This window comes from Rhynchophorus ferrugineus, unplaced genomic scaffold, assembly GCF_030347505.1.
Source record: "Rhynchophorus ferrugineus isolate W39M unplaced genomic scaffold, kcgeb_rfMv2 rfM2, whole genome shotgun sequence".
NCBI lineage: Eukaryota > Metazoa > Arthropoda > Insecta > Coleoptera > Curculionidae > Rhynchophorus > Rhynchophorus ferrugineus.
Window position 1 is genome coordinate 1,554,278 of NW_027472581.1, and position 27,006 is coordinate 1,581,283.

The 27,006-nt window shown below is 32.7% G+C and overlaps 1 protein-coding gene across 4 annotated transcripts in view; it reads right to left on the reverse strand.

The window, feature by feature from the left end:
• Positions 1–27,006, reverse strand: part of dnc (phosphodiesterase dunce) — a 787,050-nt gene that overhangs the window by 336,257 nt on the left and 423,787 nt on the right. For all 4 annotated transcript variants that reach the window (XM_076395536.1, XM_076395535.1, XM_076395537.1 and 1 more), the window contains 2 exons: positions 14,352–14,453; positions 8,683–8,747 (listed from right to left, as the gene is read on the reverse strand). In XM_076395536.1, the coding sequence (XP_076251651.1) occupies positions 8,683–8,747; positions 14,352–14,453 (167 nt within the window). The remainder of the gene's footprint in view (positions 1–8,682; positions 8,748–14,351; positions 14,454–27,006) is intronic.

Here is a 27,006-nt window from a genome sequence, read left to right on the forward strand (position 1 = left end):
AGTCTTGAAAATTTGGATAGTACCAGCCAAAAAATCATACAAAAATTCCAAAACAAGATACGTCGAGGTATTCTAATGCTCTATGGGACATTTCTAATGGCAATCTGTACCTGGAGGCAGAAACTATCGATAACGTTATCAAGGACTATGCCTAAAGACATGAACGGAGGCTCCATCAGCATATTAATGTTGAAGTTTTCCAGATATTAGATAATGACGGCTTAGTCGCCTATAGAATGACTCAATAGCTGTTACACATTATTTCTGATTTTTTTCACAATAGTTTTAGAAACTTTTAATTGATATAATAGTACTCATGACATTTATATGGTTTGAATAACTCGTAGCATACCACTAGCTATTAACCATGGGACCCTGCATGGAATTTTCTTCATAAAACATCCTAGTCCAATATTTCGTGAACACTAGACTTGTGTAAAGTTATAACCGCTAAAATTGTTTCTATGGAAGTACGTCATCGTCGTATGGAAGTACATCCCAACCAGGGGATGTGCTTTCGTTGACAGATAAGAGGTATCAATATTTTTATAGTATTAAAGTAAAACGTTTCATAACAGTCTTCATTTTATACCTGTAGTAGTATATTTCTATAGAAAAATCTGCTTTTGCAACAACTATAAATACACTAGGCTGATTAAAATAATAATTTATTTTTTTAAATTATTGAATAGAATTGTATCGTTCTTTGTTTATTTATTCCACTCTTCGGTTTCACTGTCGCAAATAGCTCGTCTTTAAGTTGCCTTATATGGCTTTCCTTTATCTACTGCTTTCTACATTTTCTTATGACCCACGTGGGAAGTCAGCTACAAATTCTGTGAAGCTATTATTTAGTTTTTTGCATATTCATTAACATCTTTAATATCCTGCAACTTGCAGCCAACAAAAAAATGAAGCTCCATGGTACATTTGTACGGGCAATCCGTACCTGCTGGCAGAAATTGCCGATAACGTTATCAAGGACTATGCCTAAAAACATGAACGGTGGCTCCATCATCACATTAATGTTGAGGTTTTGCAGATCCTAGATAATGAATGATGGCTTAGTCGCCTATAGAATGACTCAGTGGCTGTTACACATTTTTTCACAAAAGTTTCACTAGAATTATTTCATTGATATTATAAAACATGATTATGAGATTCATTTGGTTTTATTGTATGGTAGTACCTGACTTTTATTGACCCTGGATGGAATTTTCTCCATAATATATATCCATAGTCTGTTTTCTTTGCGTCAATAGACAATAACCCTTTTGTGGAATAAAGGCACAAGAATCAATCGCGACAAACCCAAAAATTGTTTTTATTAAAATAAATCAAAAATAATTTTAAAATATTTGCATGTTTAGTTATCAATAATAAATTAACTACAACATTACTGTTTGCCTATTACTAAAGACTAAAATTACGTATAAAACTAAAACTCTCGTATTATTTCAAAACAATTATCCATTCAATTTGGTAAGTCTGAATCATACATACTAATTAACAGTTTGAATAACAGGTCACAACTTAAAATAGGTTAATCAAAAAGTTCGGTAAATTTTAATATCTTAGTCGAGCGTTAACTAGAAAATAAAACAAAATGACGTTTTAATAACCGTATGCTGACTCATTTTCCCATTGCTTTAAGCCGTAAGATGTCTGAGAATATTAAACAACTAAACCTTGGGGTCATTTATATAATAATCCTCCACTTATAGTAATTAATCTATTCTAATATTACGGAATTTTGGTTAAATTTGATGTATTTAACAGTTTGGAAACATCATTGAAAAAATATTGATTAAAATGTTGAAGCTTTGTAATGGTGCCTAATATTGAAAAGTCATAATCACCAATCGTCATCATATCTATAATATAAAGTGCTTGCATGTTTCTTTATGGTGATATATATTTGTGAAAATGTAATGTATCAATGCAAGCAACTATTAGTCGAACATAAATGCTAAATTTGATGATTTTGACATCTGCCGCTTCATCATATTCTAATTGCCGGTTTTGACTAAGAACGACCTGCAAGGAAATAAGTTTCTGTTTCTGTTATATTTATCATTCAATTTATTCATTACTTTATATTTATTATACTAAAGTCTGAATATAATTCTGCTGTTTTGTTAAAATAACAATAACGTTACGTAAATATATCACAATCAAGTTTAATAACTCCTTTCGGTAGACACTAACTAACTATTCGAGGAGCTATATTTAGAACGATCGTTAGTAATTGAGTTATTGGAGCAGCAACCCTCCTTATTTGGCTGCCATTTGAAATATAAGGTGAACTCAGTTTTTCTACCCTAATTCTTTAATCCACAGTCTGTAGCAAATTGCTCATGTTATTTGACTTTCGATTATCAATTTTCGTTTTCTAGAAATTGGGTAGGATTATTGCAATAGTATATCTCAAAAAATTACAGTGGCTGTTAATATAAATATATTTGATTATCATAAAACTAGACGTTCGATTTTTTTGAAGCGAAAAATTAAACCAAGTGATTTTTGCAAACGCCTTTTAAAATCGATTTGCTAGGATAAATAGTACTCAGACGGGGCAATGTCCGGGCCATACGGTCGATGATCTAAAATTCGCAGTTGATTAAAAGTTATTCTCTCTCATTTTTTGGAGATTCCTAAATCATTATAAATTTTTTAGTTATAATTATTTGTTTTGTGGTATATAAAGCTGTAAAAAACAAACTGTATGTAAAAATTATAGAAATGGAATTTGAACAAAATTCTGAACTTTTTTCGAGGACTGGAATTGGCTTGTTTCATCCCCTCCTTGTTCACTATCCCAATTTCTCCCTTGGCCTTTCACAGCCCCCTTCATAGACATATCTTTATGTCAATTTTAAAGAAGAGATATTATTATTACCTTATTTGGTCCAAATTCTGTGAACTTTCCACTTTTACTAAATCTCGCAGCGAGCTTGGCAGTGCAGTTGTGGTAAACAACCGAGCATTCCGTTTCAAGCTCCCTGAACAGGATTCAATATTGACCGCTGAAGTTTTCGCGATATTCAAAGCTTTTTCATACATCACAACACAATCTTTTAAAGAATGGCTAATCCTGACCGATTCCCGAAATGCTCTCGAATGTTTCCTGGAACAGAAATTTATCCATCCCCTGGTTTTCGACTGTCAATCATCCGTGTCCTCTATTTGAATGGGATTAGGATAAGTTTACTGAGAATCCCTTCTCACGTTGGTATACTGGGAAACGAACGCGCGGATAGCGCGGCTAAATTGGTAGCCTCCTCTCCCCGCCCCTCACGGATGCTTGTGTCCATATTTAACCTATCCCATTCATTTCTTGTTTCAGACAGAATGAGGTACACTGTCGTTGAGCCCAGGAGGCCAACCACAACAAGCTCTTTGAGGTTAAAGCTGCTTTTACTCCTCTCTTCGCGTTCCTGCCTTTCGTCACCATGCCGTAGCAGTGAATCGACTAAGATGGGGCCAATGTCGTTTCTCGCACGGTCACTTGATGATTTTGAACCCGCCTGATCACTGTGAGTTTTTTCACCGTGCCTCTATTTCAGTCTATCACATACTGAACGACTGTCCACGACTCCCCGATTAGAACTAAGTATGAGTTGCAAAATCTTAGAAATGTCCTAACAGAAAACAATGCAGAAACACTCCTCGGATTTCTACGAGAAATCTATTTTCTCCATATAATCTAGTCTATGCTAAGTTTAGTGTTACTAGCCAAATAACCATTACTACTTCAGTAAGGCTGCTGATGTTTGCTGTCTGGATAAAACCTCTACATCGTTATAGTTTTTAAATTCTATATACACTATTTATACTTTTGGCCCATATAAATTTTATTTAACATATTTATTAAGTTATTATTTTATATATTCACTTTATGTCTGCCCCCGCCCCCCAATATCAACACGTCAAGTGACAAAAATTGAATTGAAAATTGATATTGATATTGGACCCTCGTGTGATGATAAAACCGTTGTATCGTCAGCATATGTTGCAACAGTACTGTTTCTTGAGGTCGGTAGGTTAGCTGTATACAATAGATATAACAATAGGCCAAGAACACTGCCCTGCGGAACACCCGAATATATTGGGTGTAGGTCAGTGTATTCGACAACCCGTTTAATAATAAAATGTCTGTCCATGAGGTATGATTTCATCACTTGAAAGTGCGTATGGGGCAAAAGTTTTTTTCAATTTAACGTGCAGTCCATTACGCCACACTTTGTCGAAACCTCAGAAATATCGAGAAATGTAGGGGAGCAATATTTTTTATCGTTTAAGTTTTTGTTTATTTGGTTGACAAATCTATATATATGCTCTGTTGTTCCGTGTTTATTACGGAAGCCAAATGGTCTGGAATAATATGAGAAAATAATTAAACAGTCAACAATCATTTCATTTCTTGAAAAATAAAATTAAATATAACTTGCGTTCTAAAGATAATTTTCGTTATTTTATGTTTTTATCGGCAACTAAAATATAAGTAAAAATACATTTTGTATTTACATATGTATGTACATAGATTTTTCTTCATAAATAAATAGACAAATACATTCAACTATAAGTCTAACAAAATTATATGCCTTTCTCCTTTCAATCAGTATATGGATGGTTTCACAAACCACCACCAACTGCCGCCACCTTATTGCAACGTAACCCCCGCGGATAATGAGGGATTACTGTAATTCGGTAATAATCTCAGTAAAATATATAGTAGCAACATGATGTTTATTTCCATCAATCTTTTATCTTTTATAGAATTAAAAATAATCTTAGAACGGTGAGCAGAGTAAAGAAGAAAGCGATATATATTTAAAAAATGAGAAAAATTTAAACGAGAAACCAGTCGGGAATTGATCGTTAAGGTAATAAGACTGGAGGAAGAATTTGAACAGTGCGATATGTTGGATAGGATATACTAGCAATACCGATAGAAAAAAAGAAAGGACATTTAACTAACATTTATAAAATGAATAATAGATTTAATATATAAGCATAGTGGGGTGGATAAGAGCTAGGGAGCATCGACAGGAGTAGACTGCATAATAACTAGGAGACTAAGAAACTGAGAAACTTGACCATCACTATCATATTCAGAAGGAGTATTGCTAGTAGGGACGAAAAAGAAAAAATATTTCATTTTTCAAAAAATACAATAATAGGATACTGTTGTTAACACCAAAAATAATACTTAATTTTTATACAGAACATTTAGTGGTATAAATGGTGTTTTGATATCATTTGCTGCAGATAGTACTTATTTGGTAAATGTCATTTCATGTAATTATTGTAAATAAAAAATTGGGAAATCGAGTACCTCGTATTCTATTCACTGATTCAAATAAATTGGCATATTATTCATTTGCATATTTTAAAAATAGTACTCTAACCTTATCAACTACATAACCTTAACCTTCGATATTTTGGTACGAAGGACTAACGAACTCCACGTGAGAAAACGTGAATCAAACGGTCGCATTGTTTGGGTGGCTCTCTATATTGGCGTAGTCATTGAGGGAAAATACGTGTAGGAAGTCATATATTTTCTTGGCAACGTAATGGTATTACGTAGTACCGTCGCTAATTACCTTTCTAACGCGAAATTCTACGGATTTATCGAGGTCAAGGCTACCCGCTTGATAGTTTCGATTGAGATAGTTTCGATACATCTTATTCTTTGATAGGACCGATCGAATTAAAGTTAACGTCGAGAGGAATTCGTTCCATCCAGGAAATTCGATATGGAATTAAGTTGGGCTTCGCGCCATGATCGTTGTTGATTGAAAAGTAAATTCCGTGACCCGTCTTTGTATAAAAAAACGAACGTTTTATTCTCCAAATTACGTTTATTTTTTTGTTTACTCCCAAGGTTATGCTCCTTTTTTTGCAAATTAAGATGCCAATAAATCACGTAGCTTTAGTGGTAAAGTGGATAGACAAAATAATATGAACACTTTGGACATATTACATAATATGCATTTATTAATAAAGAGATGAGTCGCCATTTGCTTTTAAAATAGCTGCAATTCTTCGAGGAATATAATATAATTTTTCATAATGTTGCAGATGAAGATCAACTCCTCACTCTCTGATCAAAATCTCTCCATAACGGTTCAATTATGTTGACGTCTGGCGATTGTGCTGGCCAAGGAACATGTTTGGTGATATTCTGATGGCCCTCAAACTAATACTGAATCTCTTTGGATGTCTGTATAGGCGCATTATCATCTTGGAATATGGCAGTGTTTATTATCAATATGCTAATCATAATAAGAACTTCATCATTGACGATCAATCATCAACCGTCCAGGTTTTGTGATCGTTGCATCACGTCTCTCGCAGGTTGGCTTTCGTTACAAAGGATTTCACAGCCGTAGAACTTTCATTAGTATTAGTTTTGTAAAGCAACGGTTGTGGAAATAGGATTTGAAGAAAATAAACACGGTCCTGCAATGTTCCTGGCGTCTCACCGACCTTGACCGGGAACTAATCTGCTGCAGTTGTATTTTTGGAAAGAGCCTCTCATGAAAGGAGATTTTCAACATTTAAACCTGTTTGAGCTGGACTTACCCAAGCTTGTGTCTTGAGACCACTCCTGTCTTTGTCTGCTATACACTGATGATATCCGAAAAAAAAACAGAAACAGTACTTGGAATATTTGCCGACGACACAGTATAATGAAAAAAATATATATTTGCCTGAACCTGTAGAAAAAGTTGCAGTCAACAAGATCTACAAATAGAATAGACACTGAAAAATACAGCTTAATAGCTCAATATCTGTCCATGTTAATTTTCCGTTACTGCTAAATGATGAAAACCTAAAACCTAGGTTGGACTAAATATCAAAACAAATATTAACCCAACGCTATTAAAACATAGTTCAACAATTAATTACCGGTACTTATAGGTACGTAACAAACGAAAGAGCTGCACGATGAGCTTTAAATCAAATAGATTTACGAATTTATCCAAGATAAATAAGATTATGCGTTTTGAATTCCTTATTTCATTGTTATAAGCATTGTCTATTGATATGGTTGTGTGAATATTATCTACTCCTAACTATTACTCCTAAGTATTACTCCACAAAGAAAGATATAAAACGTGAAATTTAGACTTTTGGAATTTTTTTCAGAATTACTAAATTATAGAATTTTGGACTTAATCAAATACGCAGAATATAAATGGAAAATTTGTAGCTGATTTAAAAGTTACTGCTATATTGCCGGGCCTACAGGGAGGTTTCACGAAATATTGTTCTTTTCTCAGTTTAGGAGATAGCAGAGAGACTAAAAATCACTATGAAGTTAAAGATTGGCCAAACAGAACTGACTTTGTTTGTAGTAAATCAAACGTTAAATATGAACCTCTTATTTCACAAGAAAATGTGATTCTTCCACCCTTACATATAAAACTTGTTTTAATGAAAAATGTTATCAAGGCCATGGATAAAAATAGTAAAGGATTCTTGTATTTGAAAACAGTTTTCTCTAAACTAAGGGACGAATATAAAACAAGGCATTTTTGTTAGATTACAATGAATTCGACGAATATCTTACCCCGATACATTTAGCAGCTTAGTTATCTCTAAAGAAAGTAATTTAAGAAAGTTTGGGCAATTTTAAAGCTGAAAATGCCAAGTTTTCAGTGAGTGACAAAAATTTAAAAGAATAGGGTGTAGAGTTTCTTTAAAAATAATTTTCTTGTATTGCCATTTCGATTTTTCCACCCTAATCTTGGAATAGTGAGTGACGAATAAGTTTAACGCTTTCATCAGCGGAAAAAAAAAACATATAGAAAAGCGTTATCGAGGAAGATGGAATGCTAAAATGACATGAACATTTTTTCTATTGACTGCTTAAACCTTATATATATATATAAATATATATATATATATATATATATATATATATATATATATATATATATATATATATATATATATATATATATATATATATATACTTGTGCACTTTAGGATGTTAAATAAGTTTTGTTATTCAATAAGAACAGCTGGAAAAACAGATTTAAATTTATTTGCAATACTTTTATTGCTTGTTTTTTCGATGAGCGTTCAATCTATTTATGAATCTTTTAGGATATTAATAAGAAGTTTGGGTAATAAGCCAATTGAGAGTTTAGTCAGCTTTCGCAATGTTTTATTGAACTATTTTACACAAAGTGATTCGGATCTTTAATCTCTTTTCTCATCCTAAAAAGACTGATTGAAACAATCTCTTGGAATCTCAGACTCCATCTCGCCTCTGAGCCGAAATATTGTTTTCATATTACATGTCTTAGTCTGTATTTGTGTTCGGAGCCAACAAAGGTAGAATTACGCAGATACAAGTTTCACACATAATGTTGAAACGATATAGAAAACCCATTTCGTCGCATTCAACTTTATTTTTGGCCCTTTTCTTCGAAAATATTTCTAAATCTCAAAATACCAACCCCCAAAATGATCAATTGAAACACAAACCCACATAAAACTTATTGAATAACCTATTATTTAGTGATTTAGGGATTATTTCAACACAATGTTGGGCTAATCCATCTCGGATTCTAATATAATGATTGTTTTCGACGGAAGTCGTTAAAATTTAAATTAAAAACAAATTTAACGATATATCTCGCACCCTTAACTAAATGATCTTACCTCCGGGGTTCAAGTTTCGTGGCTGAGGGGTAGATACGGAGGCAGCTCCAGAAGAGCGCCTGGATCTGGAAAATAAATAGCGTCATTAGGATTTTTTGCCGGTAATATTTAATTAGGCAAGATATTGTTTATTATGGCTTTTTGTTATGTTTAAAAATCAAGTTATATGTTCTTCAATGCGAATTTATTCGTATAGGTCAGCAATGATTTATGTACCATTTTCACTGATAAGCTTTTGGAACTTTGCTGCAAAAACCATGTTGCCGCTACTGTATAATTTCCAAGATATCTATGTAAAAGTGAACAAAGTGGTTTTCACAACAGTCCTTGGCAAGCGGCATTATAATATTATGAAACTGTGTATTTCATTGTACATTTATCGAAATTGTTTTGGCATCTAAACATTTTATTGTCGATATTTAGTTCGCAGCGATGTCAGAAGATGAAATATGTCAGTATACCTCGATAATTTTCGATAAGCCCAGAGGGAGTTCATCTTGAGCATCGATATGTCCAAGTATTTTTATTTAAGCGTTCATTCATATATATTCATATTCTCTGCATTTTCCTTAATCGCAACTCACGCATATAAAGCAAAATATGGCTCTGTAAATTTTCATTTCAAAGCACCATGACTTTTGACTTAGCAAACAATTGAACGTAAATTGTAGGATGTAATACATTAGCGAAAAAAGGTTAATACCTTTTAAACGCGCTACTTGTCAGTTCTGATTACACTGATTAAATATAATCAGAATAAGCCACCTATTAAGAAAATCTGAATTTACATTTTCCCTAACCTTATAAAATCACTGATGCATTTTACACAATTATACTAAGTGTCTGAAAAAGTAATCCACGTCTTAAAATATAATGTAAAATCAAATGTAGTATCAATCTCTTCAAACTTTAACATAAAATTGAAAAACTATATATAAACTATATATAATACTATATATAAGAAATATTTGCTTCATTTGTTGGAGATCAAAAAAATCGCCATAGAAAATTTTGTAAAATATCTCTAGAGATGCAAGAGGTCGTTAAAAATGTTATTATCATGGACAAAATGTCTTTTCCGTTTACCAGTGATGTACTTTGTTTAAAACTAATATTGCCATTAACATACTAATATAATATACTGAATAAAACATATAACTTTATGTTCTAAAAAAGCAACCAGCGGGAGGAATCTTCGGAAAGTTGATGGGATGATTTTCACCAATTTTTCGACAAGGAGTGATACGTTGTCACGTTATTATAATACCTGTTTCTAAACTTACAATTACGGAATTAGTACAATTTTGCCCTCTCTCTATGTTCCTTACTGGTTTTAAACTAAAAAAAAACTCATAACAGTGTCCATCACTTAAATCGACATCACATCGAAAATCAACGAACCGATTTCTTCTAGTTAAGTAAAGTTCGGTCTAAAACTCGAGAATAATTCAAAAATGGAAACAATTTTAATGCAGAACCTATAAAGACAGAAATATACTTAAGCAAAATAAGGTTAAAAAACGTGGATTACTTTTTCAAGTCGCAAATATTTCGGTAACCATTACTTTGAATTAACTGTTATCCTTAGTCGGTCAACACGCAACAGAACGAAAATAATGTTGAATAAAATGTAAGCGTTACGCCAATGTCAATGTACTGTAGTTGCAATGTCAATGTCAAGCTTTAACAAGAAAATAATGTCATCGTCTCATTGAGAGAAATGTTTTAGATGTACTTGCAAATGACTTTTACTAAAATATGACATAAAAAAGAATTTTCAATAGATGGTGATACTAACGTCCAATAAGGTTTTTGTAAGAACAGCGAAGTTACGGCAGCATATTATCTAAGAACATTTATTTTCCATTTTTTGTTGAATAGGGTGGGGCAAAAGTCTCCCTACTATTTTAATTTGACACTAATGTGGGGCAAAAGTACGACTACCATTTTGATGGCGTGCCCTCTTCGTTGTGTGACGTTTAGCTCAGTTTGTTAGTTAACTATTGCATTCTGTAGACGTCCAAATTTTATTACGGAAAAATATACGCCGATAAACAGACCGTACAAGCACCAACAACATTAAATAATACTATCATTCCATATAGCAACAACGCTAAATATCTCGGAATGAATCTTGATGCAAAACTTAGCTGGAAGGGGACATAAAAAGAAGAAAAGAAAAGAACTGGAATTAAAATATAGGAAAATGTACTGGCTAATTGGAAGAAAATCACAGTTATCAGTACATAATAAATTACTATTGTATAAGCAAATATTGAAAAATATATGGACTTACGGAGTTCAATTATGGGGATGTTCTGCAAAGAGTAACATAAATAAAATACAAATTTTTCAGAACAAAGTCATGAGAGGTATTGTGGGTGCACCCAAATACTCTACGATTGATTACCTACATCGGGACCTTCAGATACCCACAGTCAGTCAAGAAATCAACAGAATTGCAAGAGAGAATGAGGAAAGACTCCATTCTCATACGAATATTGAAACATTGCAACTTTTGGATACCACCAGGACAGGACACAGACTCAAAAGAATCAAACCATCTGATCTTGTGTAGTGTCGTGAGTGAGGTGTATATATTAAAAAATTCAGTAGTAACATGTTTATAAATGTTTGTACATCATTTTACCAAAGACTGAGATATGGCCGATTGTAAATTATTAACAATATAAACACTCAGCTTCATTGTTGAATCATATATAAATTTTGGAATACTCTATATACCATTTTAATTATATTATTTTTTGTTTGTTACTGAAATGGTTAGAAATTAAAAAAAATCCTTTCATTCTATCGAAATAAATGCCACTTATTAAAATAAAAGAGATACTAAAAGAATAAAAATACACAGCTTCTGTAACATATTTTGTTTTGTCCAGACTATTAGATAAAAAGGCCGAAGCACAAACGGACCAGATGCTTTGAAAACAGAGCTTGGCCTTTGTTGTTGGATGAAATTAATGATAATAAAAACATTTTACTTGGCATTATTCGAAAAAAAAAACTACAACGAAAATTGTTACTATCTGAAAATTAAACAACTAACTGCTAATATAATTCACTGTTATATCTGACGCTGGTAACTCGTAACATCAATTTTTATCTGAGACATTAATCTGCCATTAAAATAGACGTAGCAACGCCATTGTTCACAAATCCTCGCCGCCTTGAATGTTTTAATGCTCCTAATACTTTAGTTGGAGTCCATTAAAACACTTGCTTTTGTTGATTAACTTAAAGCATTTTAAACAGCTTTAGAACTGTAACTGTTAGTTATCATCTCGATTCATGTTTTTTTTTTTACTTAAAACGATTATATAATTATTTCCCTTGAATATTTATGTGGAAAAAGTATTTTTAATCATGTTATACAACGTGTATCAATGTATATCATTGAAATACATCTCATCATCGGATGCAGTATCTGTTTTCATTCAACAAATGTTGTCTTCTTAGTTCCTTACTGGGATTTTTTACGTTTCTGTTTTCTATTTTAATATCTTAGTAATCTACATTCTAACCAAAAGCGTTAACAATATTCCTCGGTGGTCGTTAGTTCTGGAATAAGGTAAGCAGGTCATATAGTAGTATTTTTATTCTCTATGTACATTAATAGTCGTTTAGAATGCTCAATATAATGAATCTAGTTTTCCAATTCTTGATTAATCATACATTTTAGTCTTTCTCAAGCAGATTATTATTCCAAAAAAGGGGAGATAAGTTAGTACACTGTAATCACTGTCCTAGAAGCTTTCTGTGCATGTCAATTTTGCATATAAGGGAAATCAACGCAACTCAATTAGAATAAATGACATCTAAATACCCAGTGGGCACTGGACGCCAAGCCACGTTGGAATGATCATGTAAAGAAGAAAAAATATGAACGAAATATTACATTTAGAAGAATTTACTGGCTACTTGGAAGAAGTTCTGCCCTGTTAACGTACAATTAAAAAATGGCGTTGACACAAAAGATATTTTGGGTTGTGTGAAAGAAGTTTTTTTAGATATATACAGAATATAATGCATCTTGTTATATAATTATACCTAGATACTGATATTTTTATTAACATCACAGACCCTTTTAGGCTTATATATAGAACATAAGAGAAATTAGCCAAAACTATTCATATTTGGACAAATACTTTTATCAATAGTTTCTAGAACTTTTAGATATACACAGAATATAATTACATCTTGTTGTTGAGCATTCAATTCCATACAAATATTTATATTTTAAGTAACATATCGTGGACCTTTTCGGAACTGTGAGGAAAAATAGAAAAAAAAGTCAACACTAATAACTAAACAATAACTAAACAGATGTTTTGTCATTAGTTTCTAGTACTTCCAGATATATAAAAAATGTAATTACATAATCTTATTGGGCATTAAAATCTAAATAAATACTCATGTATTCATTTATTTTTATTGTGCAGTTCCAGAGTTTTATGAAAAAATAGAAGAAACATTTAATCAAAACTATTAATTATTGAGCTGATATTCTTACCATACTAGAACCATCAAATTTGTAATTGTTTTTTGAAACAGCGGTAAAATTCGAATTCGACAAAAACAAGTTTTAAGCCATATTTGTTAAAAAATTACGTTATCGTCGTATTTAGCATTTAATTTTACTTACGTAGTAATATTTTAGACTATATATCCTTGTTTAAACTGGAATTATAAGGAAAAGTTTGAAAATGGTCAAAAATTCCAATTTTTCGTGAGTAGGTATATGGAGAAATAGTCAAAAAAATTTTTTTCCTCCAAATGAGGTAAAATTTACATATTTTGTGAATATTGTGATTAAAAAATCCAAAATAACATCATATTTCATGCAAGGCGATTGGCTTTTGAAATATAAGCAAACTTTTGTTAAATAGCTAGCTAGCGAAAAATATATATTACCCGTAATTTTTTAAAATTATCTGACATACAGCAAAAGCAACCATGCCACCTTTTTAAGTATTTAATATTATATCTATATACTGCTAATTTTATAAACATATTTGGTTTCGTTCTACCATTATATGGAAAAATCAAAATTAATTACCCAAAACTGTTTAGAATTGAGCTGATATTTTTGTTATAATTTTATGATAAAAGTGCCATATATATACAGAATGTAGTTCTAGTATTAAATTCTACATAAATATTGATATTTTTATTAACATTTCGTAGAGTTTTCCAGAGTTATACAAAATAATATAAGAAAAATCAGCCAACAGTAATTGTACACATATTTTTATCAATATTTCCAAGTAGTTTTAGATTTACACAAAATATAATTACCACAACTTGTGAGGAATTAAATTCTACATAACTAGTGATAGTTTTATACATTTACATTCTACTGTCCCAGAGCTTAGCGAAAAATAGATTTGTCAAAAACTGCAACAGTTTGGTTGCGAATTATTGATGTATCCACCTTACTATCCAGACGTAAGACTTTGTAGAACTCTCTCAGTGGAAACAAGTTGCTTTAAAAATAATTTTTTACCAATAACATTACAGGTCTAACATATTTGGTTTGGATCATATTTGATTTGTCTTCATATTACAAGAAAAGCCGTTAAAATTCAACGCAAAGCCATTAATCTTTTACCGGGTCTAATATTATAAAATATATATTTGGAAATACTTACTTGTTGGATGGTACATTGGTGAGGCATTGGAAATTGTTGCGAACGCTACGTAGACTGGCAAGAATTTGTGCAAACGGGGTAACAATTAAGTCTTCTCCATGGCTGAAAAAATAAAATAAAATAATTAAATTGATTATCTTTCAAGAAATTATAAATAAAAATAAGGAACATGCAATAACACGCTGAAGCTGACTTAAAAAAAATATATTATTGTTATTTATTGCCAAGAGATACCAATTTCGTTCTCGATGACTGTATAGTGATCAAGAATATTATTCTATTTATAAATTTAATAGGAAGTAAACGATTTTTCCAGAAAATTTATATTCTATGTAATTACAGATGTAAAATAGTAATATCCCATATAAATTGAGGTCATATTATCACAAATATTTATATTTAGAATTCTATCCAAGATAAACGCATGCTTCTTGGTTAGATCGTTTGATTTTTAACAGTAATAAATCGATATTTTAAACCATCAGTGATTAATAAATAATTTATTTAGATTAGACTCCCTTATAAGATAAATGTTCAATATTGTTCTGAAAAGTATAAAACGACTTACAAGGGTTCAAGGGTCAAAGGCGAAGAACAAAGCCAAAACCCAACGAAAAAAATATCAAACCCTATTTGGGGAGGGATATCAATCGAATTTGATTATTATGGGTTGTAGTAAGGACCACAAAAGGCCGGATACTCCGGACCAAATCGGGGAAAATTTCATAATATCTTAACCCAATCTCTTTCTTTTATAGTTTATCAATTTAACAGTTATATTTATATTTGGTAATGTTAGGATTGATATATGTTTTTTGGAAATTGTCACTGTTTATTTTTGGTGTAACTATTAGTTAACTGTTAACTGTCTGTTTAAGAGGTAGTGTCGTTTTTTAACCGACCCAAAAAATTGAGAAGGTTCTATGTTCGACTGTATATTTTTTTAAAGTATGTTCGCCGATTTCTCCGTTCGAAAGATTGCACTTCTGTGGTGGCCCCAGGCGGAGAGAGGATATCAAGGGAAACCCTCAAATTTCAAAGGCACGTACAAAGTTTTCACATATTTTTTATCTAAAATAATCAGATATTTGGGTACAATATTACTGGTGAAGAGATGTAACGGAAGACCGGAAGTCTTTCAGTTCAAAAGCCGTTCAATTTGCTTTTTAAACACTAACCATATCATATAATAAGCCGTAGAAATATTGCAGGCAACTGCTTCTATGGTGTAGTGGTTAGCACGTTCAACTCACACGCAGAGGTCTCGGGTTCGATTCCCGGCTGGGCTAACGACTTTCTGTTCTTGTTCTAGTTTGATGAGAATATTTATCGAATCACCTAGGACAGGTAGCAGACCCCGGGGCCTGAAGTGTTCCTTATTTTCAATCATGCCTAAACAGTTCTAAAATAGTAATATAAATAACTAAAATAATAACCTAATTTGATGCTATTAATGACTTCAAAGTGATAAGTTGGTAATAGTTAAAATAATATTGTAAATAGATAAATAGATTTAGACAGGTATTAAGCTAAATTGTGTGTATATAGTAGAGTATAAAATACGTGTAGTAGATAGGTTAAATAAGGTTTTTGTTTATTTTTATTTAGTTATTACAACGATTATTATGTACTTATTTTATTTTAAAATGTTATTTTTTTTGTTCAAAATCTAAGTTTGATTATTTTAAAATTATTAGTGAGTTCCTTATTTATTTTTTGAAGTTGATTAAATTTTTTTGTGAAAAATATTTTATATGAGGCTCATTCATTAGTAGTCCTTTGTTGATTTTTATCAAAAATGTTTTAAGTAGGTTAGGCGTCATATTAACAGATTGTTTGGCGGATTCGTTATGATAGTTTTAGACATTATGTGTTGAAGATAAAACGATAGTAAAAGGATATAGTCGTGCGTGCGAGTTGGCCAGAACTGTTCATGTCCATTTATTTAAAATAATAGAGAATTAGAGTTGCTCAGTTTCTTAGCCGTATACTATTCGAATGTGGAGTCACTAAAATATCATTATCAAATATCATTCCATAAATAGTTACATTACATTACATATTAGTTAATATAGGCGATACTACATAATTATACAATTAACAGGTCAATTGAAAAGTCCCCGGCTACGATGGTAGGCCATAGAGTGAAACACTACATAATTATTATGTAACATATATATTATGTAGTGTATCACCCTTGAAGGAAATCATGTTGAATAAAAAAACTAATTTTGCCATAAAGATGTTTACCACAATACAATGGCCTACCATAGTAGCCGGGGTATATCGTTTTCACTGACTTGTGATGCGGTGCATTGTCTTGGTGAAGCAGTACTTTCTTTTTCTCCAAATGCGACCATTTTTCGGCGATTTCGGTCGTTCAGACGGTCCAATAACGCTATGTAATAGTCACTGTTGATGGTCATTCCTCTCTCAAGGTAGTCAATGAAAATTATTCCATGCGCATCCCGAAATATAGACGCCATAACCTTGCCAGCCGACTGTTGCGTTTTCTCATGCTTTGGAGCCGGTTCATCGTGTGCAGTCCACTCGGATGACTGTCGATTGGAATTTGGAGTAAAATGATGGAAAATGATGTTTCATCCATTGTCACATATCGAAGCAAAAATTCTGGTTTATTACGCTTGATCATCTTCAAACACTACTCCGAATCATCAACTCGTCGTTGTTTTTGGTCAAAAATGAGCTCGCGCGGCACCCACTTTGCACAGAGTTTTCTCATGCCCAAATATTCGTGAATGATATGATGTACACGTTCAGTTGATATCTTTAAAGTGTCTGCTATTTCATTCAATTTCAATTTACGGTTAATCAAAATCATTTTATGTATTTTTTAAATGTTTTCATCGGTAACAACCTCTTTTGAGCATCCACTGCGTTCACCGTCTTCGGTGCTTATTTCACCACGTCTAAACTTAACATACCAATCCTTGATGGTTGATTTTCCTGGGGCTGTGTCCGGAAACTAGGCATCAAGCCAAGTTTTTGCTTCAACTGTATTTTTCCTTTCAAAAAGTAATATTTTATCGACACGCGAAATTCCTTTTTATCAATTTGTTTCACAATAACAAAAGTTGTTCCACTCAAAATGCTATAATTCACAAACTAATGATCTGACAGCTGTCAAATTTATACACGCATCTTTTGAGGGTTAGGACTAACTAAAAAACATATGGATTTAGTTCTAGTAGCGCCATATATATGTCAGGTCGGGGACTTTTCTCAATTGACTTGTTATAAGCTGTACAGATGGAATAACAACCAAGTACATCCCTATATCCCTGTGTTTCTTTAGGATGGAGATGTTGTCGTGTAATACGACCCAGACTCTGTTCTGTTTTTAACCACAGTGTCATTTTATATCTCCATTCAATAAGTCGCCTCTTCTTTCTGTTAAATAAAATTATATTTCAAAGTAAATTAGCAGTTTTTTGTTTTCTAAACCCTTTCACATATTATACACTGATTTTGGGGGAGCCAATTTTATTATGGTTAGTTCCATTATTACCTCCGGTAATTCTTTTTCATTTCCATATTTAATTCGTTTACGACTTACAGTCCAAACATATACATTTGAAATTTAAATTGCATTTCTGCACTAATTAAATGTTTGCCATTATCTTACAACTGCCAGCAACTTCGGAATTGTTTGCCGAAAGCATTCGGAACGGATTAAATTTTCGCAAAGTTTCTGTTTATGTTTTTCGTTCGCGTTTAATCAAATTTACTTTGTTCAACTAGTTTGCGTTAGAGGATTGATGTTGGCAAAAACTAATTCTAAATTAATTTTTCTTTTGCTTTTCTAGCTGTAAAGTGTATAGTTAGTGCGAAAATGTTTTCAATCAAATACAAAGTTTGTTGCGCTAAAATACATTCGTTGTTCAGAGCTTACTAAAGAATATTTGGAGTCACGTGGTACCAAAAGCAGTTGGTTGGGATGTAGATATTGTCCCCGAGGACCAGCTATCGATTGATGATGGATTCGTGATGATTAACAAAAGATGGTGCAGGGAATATAATCTTTCTTGCTGTTATGAGCTATTGCCTTCTCCAACTTTAAATTAATAATTTATACTTTATGAAATAACAGGTTAATAGAAAAGTCCCCGGCCTAACATAGTAAAACATATTTTTTTGGCAAAATTAGTTTTTTTATTCAACATAATTCCCTTTAAGGGTGATGCACTGATTATAGCGACCCTCCAACTTTTCGATACCATTTTTGTAGCACGATTTGTCCTTTGCTTCAAAATAGGCCTTTTCGTCGATCACCTCTTCATTCGACGAAAATTTCTTCCGAGCGAGCATTCTTTTGAAATCTGAGAATAGGAAACAGTCGCTGGGGACAGATCTGGCGAATATGGTGGATGAGGAAGCAATTCGAAGCCCAATTCATGGATTTTTGACACGGTGCATTGTCTTGTACAGCACCTTCTTTCTTTTCAAATGCGACCATTTTTTCGACGATTTCATCCTTCAAACGGTCCAATAACGCTATGTAATAGTCGCTGTTGATGGTCCTTCCATTTTCAAGGCAATCAATGAAAATAATTCCATGCGCATCCCAAAATACAGACGCCATAACCTTGCCAGCCGACTGTTGCGTTTCCCCACGCTTTGGAGCGAGTTTATCGTGTGCAGTCCACTCGGATGACAGTCGATTAGACTTCGGAGTGAAATGATGTAGCCATGTTTCATCCATTGTCAAATATTGATGCCAAAACTCGGGTTTATTACGCTTAATCATCTTCAAACACTGCTCCGATTCATCAACTCTTCGTTGTTTTTCGTCAAAAGTGTGCTTTCGTGGCACCCACTTTGTACAGAGCTTTCTCAAACCCAAATATTCATGAATTATATGATATACACGTTCAGTTTATATCTTTAGAGTGTTTGCTATTACATTCAGTTTCAATTTACGGTCATTCAAAATAATTTTGTGGATTTTTTCGTGAGTAACAACCTCTTTTAGGCCTTCACTGCGTTCACCCTCTTTGGTGCTCATTTGGCAGCTGTCATCTTTATACAGACATATTTTGAGGGTTAGGGCTAACTAAAAAACATATGGATTTAATTCTAGTAGCGCCATCTATATGTCAGGCCGGGGACTTTTCAGTTGACCTGTTAAATTTAAAAAATATTTGAAACATTTTTCCAAATGGAAAAGCCATTGAAATTCAGGGAGCTCATTGAATAAACTTACGTCTTAGTATCTATATTGTATAAAAGAACGCTATGAATTAATTCCAACGCTTAATATAACGAAGTATTTATATTGAAACAATGAACATTATTCGTACTAAGGTCGCATAACCAACTAAAAAGCGTTTACGTCAATATTATTAAACATATCAATAAATAAACCATTCATATTTTGCATTTAAAATAATTATGGTGTTAATTAAAATCAAATATATATAGAACGTTTGAGAGATAAAATAAAAACGTTATTTATTGGACGCCGTTAATTGGGGCTGAATAAATCCAAACACACGGATGTAAGAAAATGTCTTTCTTCCTCAATCAAATCAAAATGTAGAAAAAATCATTTGCATTGGAAATATGTACGGTAAATATTTATTAACATAATTATGATCACGTTATTTATAATCTAGGAAATATCGGCAAAACTATATCACTCTTATTTCAAAATTAATAAAAATGATCGTACCCACGCCGCCATCTGACGCGAGATAGTCGAATTATTCATGCGTGGGAGGCAAATTTTATAGATCTCGACATGATCAAATCGAGTGTATGGTGGGTTGCCTGATATCTTGGTATTTTATCTAGACAGTAATAAATTTTCCTTTTAAATATGGCGCTACTATTTCGACTATTTTATTAGGAGCTATAAAAATGTTAATAAAATATTTAAGTGGATATTTTATGACTTGCTGTGGTGGTTTTTTTGTATTATGAAATATTTGAGAGTGGCAGAGCGGTATTTAGTTTTAGTAAATGAAAAATTATTTGCGGATGTTCAGGATGATGAAAGTTGAGAGTTCTTTTATATTATATAGAGTTATGTACATAAATAATTAGAATAATGAATGTTGATGATGGCTGACTATGACTAATGTTTTTAAAATATTTAGATGTGTAGCTTTTCAAGACAGCTTTCAAGATAACAAACATGGCGCTACAAACCCCTTGACTGACCACTGTGTGGCTTCCGGGCACAGGTATCACAGTTTAAAGTGTAGAGCCAACAAAAGTGCACTGTAGTTACCATAGTCCAGTCCGTAGAGGAGTATCATAGGAAATTTTGGTAGAAACAGTGTCATTTCAAAGATCTTCAACGGAAAATTGGTTGACGAATGTACAATCGATGGTCAAAAAAAATTTTATAACTACTATTAGCTGTCCAGAAAGAAGTGTTAAGTAATATTCTAAATGTTCATGTTTTAACATTTGATTTAGCTTTGAACATCGGAAATATTAAGCTCTAATTTAGAGCCTCAGTGGATATAATATGTCATCACTTCTTATTCTTGAAATAGAATCGTTTTCATAAAATAAAAGTGTTTTTTCATTCCTATACAAATCAATACTTCATATCAATCAATCAATCAATACATGAATAAACAATAAATAGCAAATATATTGAGATATAGAAAAACACGTTTATACAAGTCTAGCGACCGCTACGACCCTTTAGGCCAACACGCGCGGTTCCCGTTAATAAAAGACCACCTCAACGACGTCTCGCTCTTTAGACTCTAAGTACAACTGAACCAAGCGATAGCGTGGTACAAATTCTGGCGGCTTCAGATTAACCTGAGCAAAACTCAGGCTGTTCTGTTCCACCACAAGAAGGAGTTTCGCGCCTATCGCCTCCAAATCGATAAAGTCCCTATCCCTTGGCTCCAGAAAGTCTCATACTTCGGTCTCCCTTTCGACCGCAGATTTCAATGGTCTACCCAAATCCAGCCCGCCATTTGCAAAGGAAATGGCATGTACAGCCTATTATTTTCTCTACTCTGCAGAAAAAGCAAACTCCCAATCCCACAGAAACCGACTCTGTATAAAATGCTAGTCCGTCCAATCTGCCTCAATGGAGCACAGGTGTGGTACAGGTATGTTTCGGAGAGACAACTTGAACTGCTCCAAGTGTTCCAATTCAAAGAAGTCCGTGCGTTACTCAGAGCCCTATAGTTTATGAGGAACGTCAACACACATCTCGAATGAGGCATCCCGTTTGTGAAAAATTTCATAAACATGCTCAGTATGAGGTTCTCCATAGGAACCTTAGCACACGATAACACCTTAATAAAATCCCTACCCGTCCACAAGCCCCGGTAGTAAACAAACTATGGCAGTCCCAGTCGTAACCCAGGGTCTCTGTCGCCCGCAAAACAATCATATCCCGAACCTGAAGCGACATCAGCCGAAGACCATTTGGTTCTAGCTGGTCAATCTAGAAAACGAAAAAAAAAAACGTCTCGCTCTCTTTTCTTTTCTCTACCCCCATGTAACAGTACCACTTCCACAGCGCTACCCTACATCCTTTACCTAACCTATATATTCTATATATATTCTGTCCATCCTCTCGTAGAACACAAATAGTCATCAAAATCGAAATAAACAAGTTTTTATTCGGCCGGTGTTTTCTGTTCCCGTGTGAATTCCTTTCACAAAAATAATATTGAGTGTTCCGACAAACACTCGCGTTGACAGCCATATATCCCGACCGACCTGATGAACATTCCTACAATTGGCGACGCCGACGCCGTGATCGAAGTGCTTAACGAATAAACCAGCTCAACAGAAGCCACTCAATAGGTGCTCGACACGTGCATGGAAGGATAGCATGTGGAATCCATCAACATCACATGGCCGACGTTATCCCACGAGACTAACGCCATGGATAAAGACTACAAAAGCCCATCATGCATGACATTAACGCATGAACACCCTTGCACCACGAAAAGGGGCCCGTAAGGCGCCACACTTATAGCTACCCTCAAACAAATCGGAACGCCTCAAGACGAACGACGTCCTGTTAGTCCTTGGATGGCAGCTGATCCCGTAAAACTGGCTAAGGTTGGATCCCCATCTCATCAGGAGTCCCTGGGCGATTGATTGCGTGATTGCCGGTGCACTCAGGAACTTGCAACAGAGGTACGTTCCACGGTAGCTTCACTAGCAGGAGAGTAATGTAGCGATCGCTACGACACTTTAGACAACCACGTGTTCACCTACATCAAGTTCAAAGTTTGGTAACGCTGGTGGATTGGTACCATGCGGTTCCTAGCAATAAAAGACAACCATGACGACGTCTCGCTCTCTTTTCTTTTCTCTACTCCCATGTCACAGTACCACTTCCACAGCGCTACCGTACTTCCTTTACCTAACCTAATATCCTGTCCATTCTCCCATCGACCACATGTATCATTCAATATCGAAAATAAACAACCAATAGTAGTGAGTATTCGGACAAACAATCGCATCGACAGCCACATTCCGACCAACCAGATGAACATTCCTGCAAAAGAAATTTGGAAAAAGTTTGGTTTAACTACAAAAAAAAACGTGAATTACTTTTTAGAACACCTGGGTTTTAATGACTGTGATCTATTGAAAAAATCATGAACAGATAATCTCAACCATAGCCTCAAGGAATTTTATCAATTACGATCGACCAATAAAATATTAACGGTCACTTAAAGTTCCCAACTTCACGGAAACCCCACCAAATTAACCTAGTAAGATATAATCACGAATATTAGATTTTCATCTACTGTTAATTGGGCGAACCGTTGGAAAGGTAGCATTGTGCCTTCGAGCGCGATCCCTAGCTCCTTTTAATTGAAAACTGTTCGGTAATTTAAACCGGATATTTATTTTAAAAATTATCTTTTCTTTCAGTTTTTTCACCAGATGCTTAAGATTACCGATAACTCGAGCATCGAGCTATATTTAATTATAATAAAAAGAGATTGTAAAATAAGTTCAGTCTTCTGTTCAAATGGAATTCATAGCGAATAGATAATCAAGATAAGAGATGTTAAAGATATCAATATTTTATTCCCACTACAACATCTTTTTTCGTAATATTTATTAAAAGTTTAAAAGTAAAAAATGAATGTTGGGAACTATCGACTGAAAACGACTATCGATTGTTTAGTAATTGACTAGTTTTTACTATCAACTCTTTCAGTCGCTACTTTAGGTCCGACTGATTTTTAATATTCTTTATAGTATTATTACAATAATATCTATATATATATCTATATATATATATATATATATATATATATATATATATATATATATATATATAAATATAGGCTTTTTTGCAATTTTGACTGCATTTATGTTATCTTGACTATATTTGTGACACTTCTTTCATTTAAATTTTACCGAATAATAATCTTAAAATATTCCTTATTAATGATAAATAAAATAATTATTGTATTTAAAAAGGGTGCGATAGTTAAATAGCTGATAAATATTGATTGAATACGATACAAATATTTAGTAACATAAGTACTTCTTGTGAGAATTGATTATAATTTATAAATGCTTTGACGAATTACGTTATTACAGTCAGTACTCTTGAAGAATTTCTTTTTTGAGACAGTCAAATCAATACAGGACGCAGGAAACATCAGGTATCAATCAATACAATTTTTTATAAGTTAGAAACTTATTAGGTTCTTGCAAATATTGTGATAATTTTTTCACTTTAAAAAGGCATATGATGAAGAAAGATTAACAGAACATATAATAGTCAAAATAAATTTCAACATTTTCACAGTAATATATAGGTTAGAGTTATAATCTCTTATCACTATTGCTTTCAAGTATTTTGCATACGTCTGGCAACCGGATGACTTTGGCAGGCTCATTCGTTTACCCGTTCGAACTAATCAGACAGCGTTGTGTCTCTTTCTAACTTGAATAAAATGAGCAGGAAAATATTGTCTGATTCTGAAACGAATTTGCAAATTGCGACAGGCAATACATTAAACATCTTGGTGACGTATGCACAAAAAACTTTGAATAGACATATATTGAGCATGTGAAGTAGTTATGTGATGGTGACACACAAAGTATAAAATATTGTAGCTTACGCTACTAAACTTTCCTTGCACCTATTTTGAAATCATAGTTTTTTTCTGTTAATTACTTTTTTCTGGCCACAAAATCTCTATTGAAGATATTTCTCAAACACTATTGATATAAATTTCATAAGCTAGAGTGATATGAACAAATAAAAAACTGCACTATTGTTTTTGCAAGGTTAATTCTATTTCTCTACTTCCAATAATTACTGATAGATTTACTGGTAAATAATGACGTTATTTGCTATAATTGGAATTAAAATCTAACGAGGTCCTGTATTCCGATTCCGTGCAGAAAACCCTGACGTGTGTGTGCGATTTTTCTTTCTTGGGAATATCGAGTTACAACAGGCGTCGAATAAATAAATTGGAATATTATTGATCTTTTTACAGACCTAAATATAGAGTGAGAGATGAAGCTGTTCAGTAATAAAGGAATCAAGTGAATAACAAAGATATTAATGGGAAAAAATGTTTTATCATCTATTATTTTGTTAATTGTCAGAATTTCACTCAAATGAACCAACATTTCCTCAATATTCCAACACTTAAGCAACCGAAACATGAACTTCTTTCTATACAAATAACTAGTGTTGGGAACTATCGACTGTTTAGTAATTGACTACTTTTTACTATCGACTGTTTCAGTCGCTATTTTTGGTTCGACTTATTTTACTACTTTTTTCCAGTGACAGTTTTAGTCGATTGTTTGCAGTGGCTATTTTCGGCCCGACTGAGTTTTGTTACTATTTACTATCGACTGTTTCAGTCGTACCTTTAGTTACAATTTTTGGTTCAACTTGCTTCATTCGACTAATTTTTAACGTTCTGGCTCCGTCGTCCTACCTATAACAATTAAAATATTTTGACTGTTTCTATGGCAATAATAGGTAATATTTCCATTAATCTATCGATTTTTGTTAAAAATTATTTTAATTCAAAAATAAATAGAGTATTTATATCACTTCATTCAGATTATTTTTAACACACACACACACTTAGGCATTAAAATACAATAAAACATTTGTGGGGTATTATTCCATTCCATAGAAAAATTCTATTCCTTTTTACAGATTCACAAAACATTCAAATATAAAAGTAATGCATGTTATGTATAATTATTATAATTGTATTCAGTAATTATTTTTTTCCTTTTCTTTTTTTAAAGTTAGTTCGCAATTACCTCCGTCCTTTCCTCTCTTAACATTTATACAGGGAACCGTGCATTTGACTGAGTTTTTTACTATCGACTATTTCGACTGTTTTGCGACTATCGACTGTTTTGGCTGTTTTCAGTCGATAGTTCCCAAGGCTACAAATAACATTGTTTAAAATTACTTACTTTGATTTTTAATAATTTTTGCGAAATATTGAAACATCTTGAATATTTTTAATTAATTTCTATGTATTTTGGTAAGCTGAAAACAAAAGTAACTCGGAAAAAAAATCCTGAACGCCAGCAATCCTAATGATAAGATAGTTACAGAGTAGAGTTGGAAACTATCGAGTGAAAATAGTTGATAGTTAAAAAACTAGCCACTAGAAATAGTAATTACTATTTAAAGTCGAATGCACAGTTGGACTGTATTTTTTTATTCATGATGTCAGATGAAGATGTACGAATTTTTTCCTGTATAAAATGTGAGAAATGAAAGGACGGAGATAATTGTTTGAAACAGTTAATTTTAAATGTGCTTGTATTTTCCAATGGTAGTATAAACTGTGGGACTGTGGGAAAAATGCAATACAAAGCTAAAAGATGCAATGAATAATTTCATTTTAAAGTAGAACTACTTTTAGATTGGAATATTCTGTGGATCTGTAAAAAGGAAAATAATAATAACCCCCCAAATATTTATGGTATTTTTGGAGCTTCACTGGGAAAATAAAAAGCTTTAGTATGTGCTAGTAAACATATATTACTTAAAAAAGTATCTACAGCTAGTTGTTTGTAAATAAAATAATATTTTTCAATTCCATTCACTTTTATTTTAATATAATAATTCGCTTAATGTAGTTACTCAAATTGTCAAAAAAAGTGTCATGATCTGACAAAAGAAAGCCAATTTCCGATTCAGCACACCAAACAACATGTTGATATAAAAATATATATAGAAACCTAAACAGCTTTTTGATTTTTTGCGCAGTCCTCTCTTATTTGCCAGGTTTATTGTTCTTTGATTTCAATACTTAATAGATAATAGTTTCCAGGTTTCCCATATTAGGAATTAAGTAGCGACCTGCTAATATTGAACCTATTTACGCAAAACCTGCGTATTTAGATCGAATCAGAACCTTCTTTTTATAATATAATTCACGAATTAGAAAATTTTAACGAAATAATGGACGGAATTTTAATTAGTGCTGATATCTGGGGACTTTTTCGGCAAATGTCATATACGAAATCATACATTATATATCGATCATACGATATTAACGAACGATATATGTGAATATGATGCGAATTCAATATATTCCTGCAATAGATGGATGCATCCAAACTAATATTACCTCGCAGTAAACCTGGGAATTTCATAATAGAATATTTTAGCTATATGAAGCGG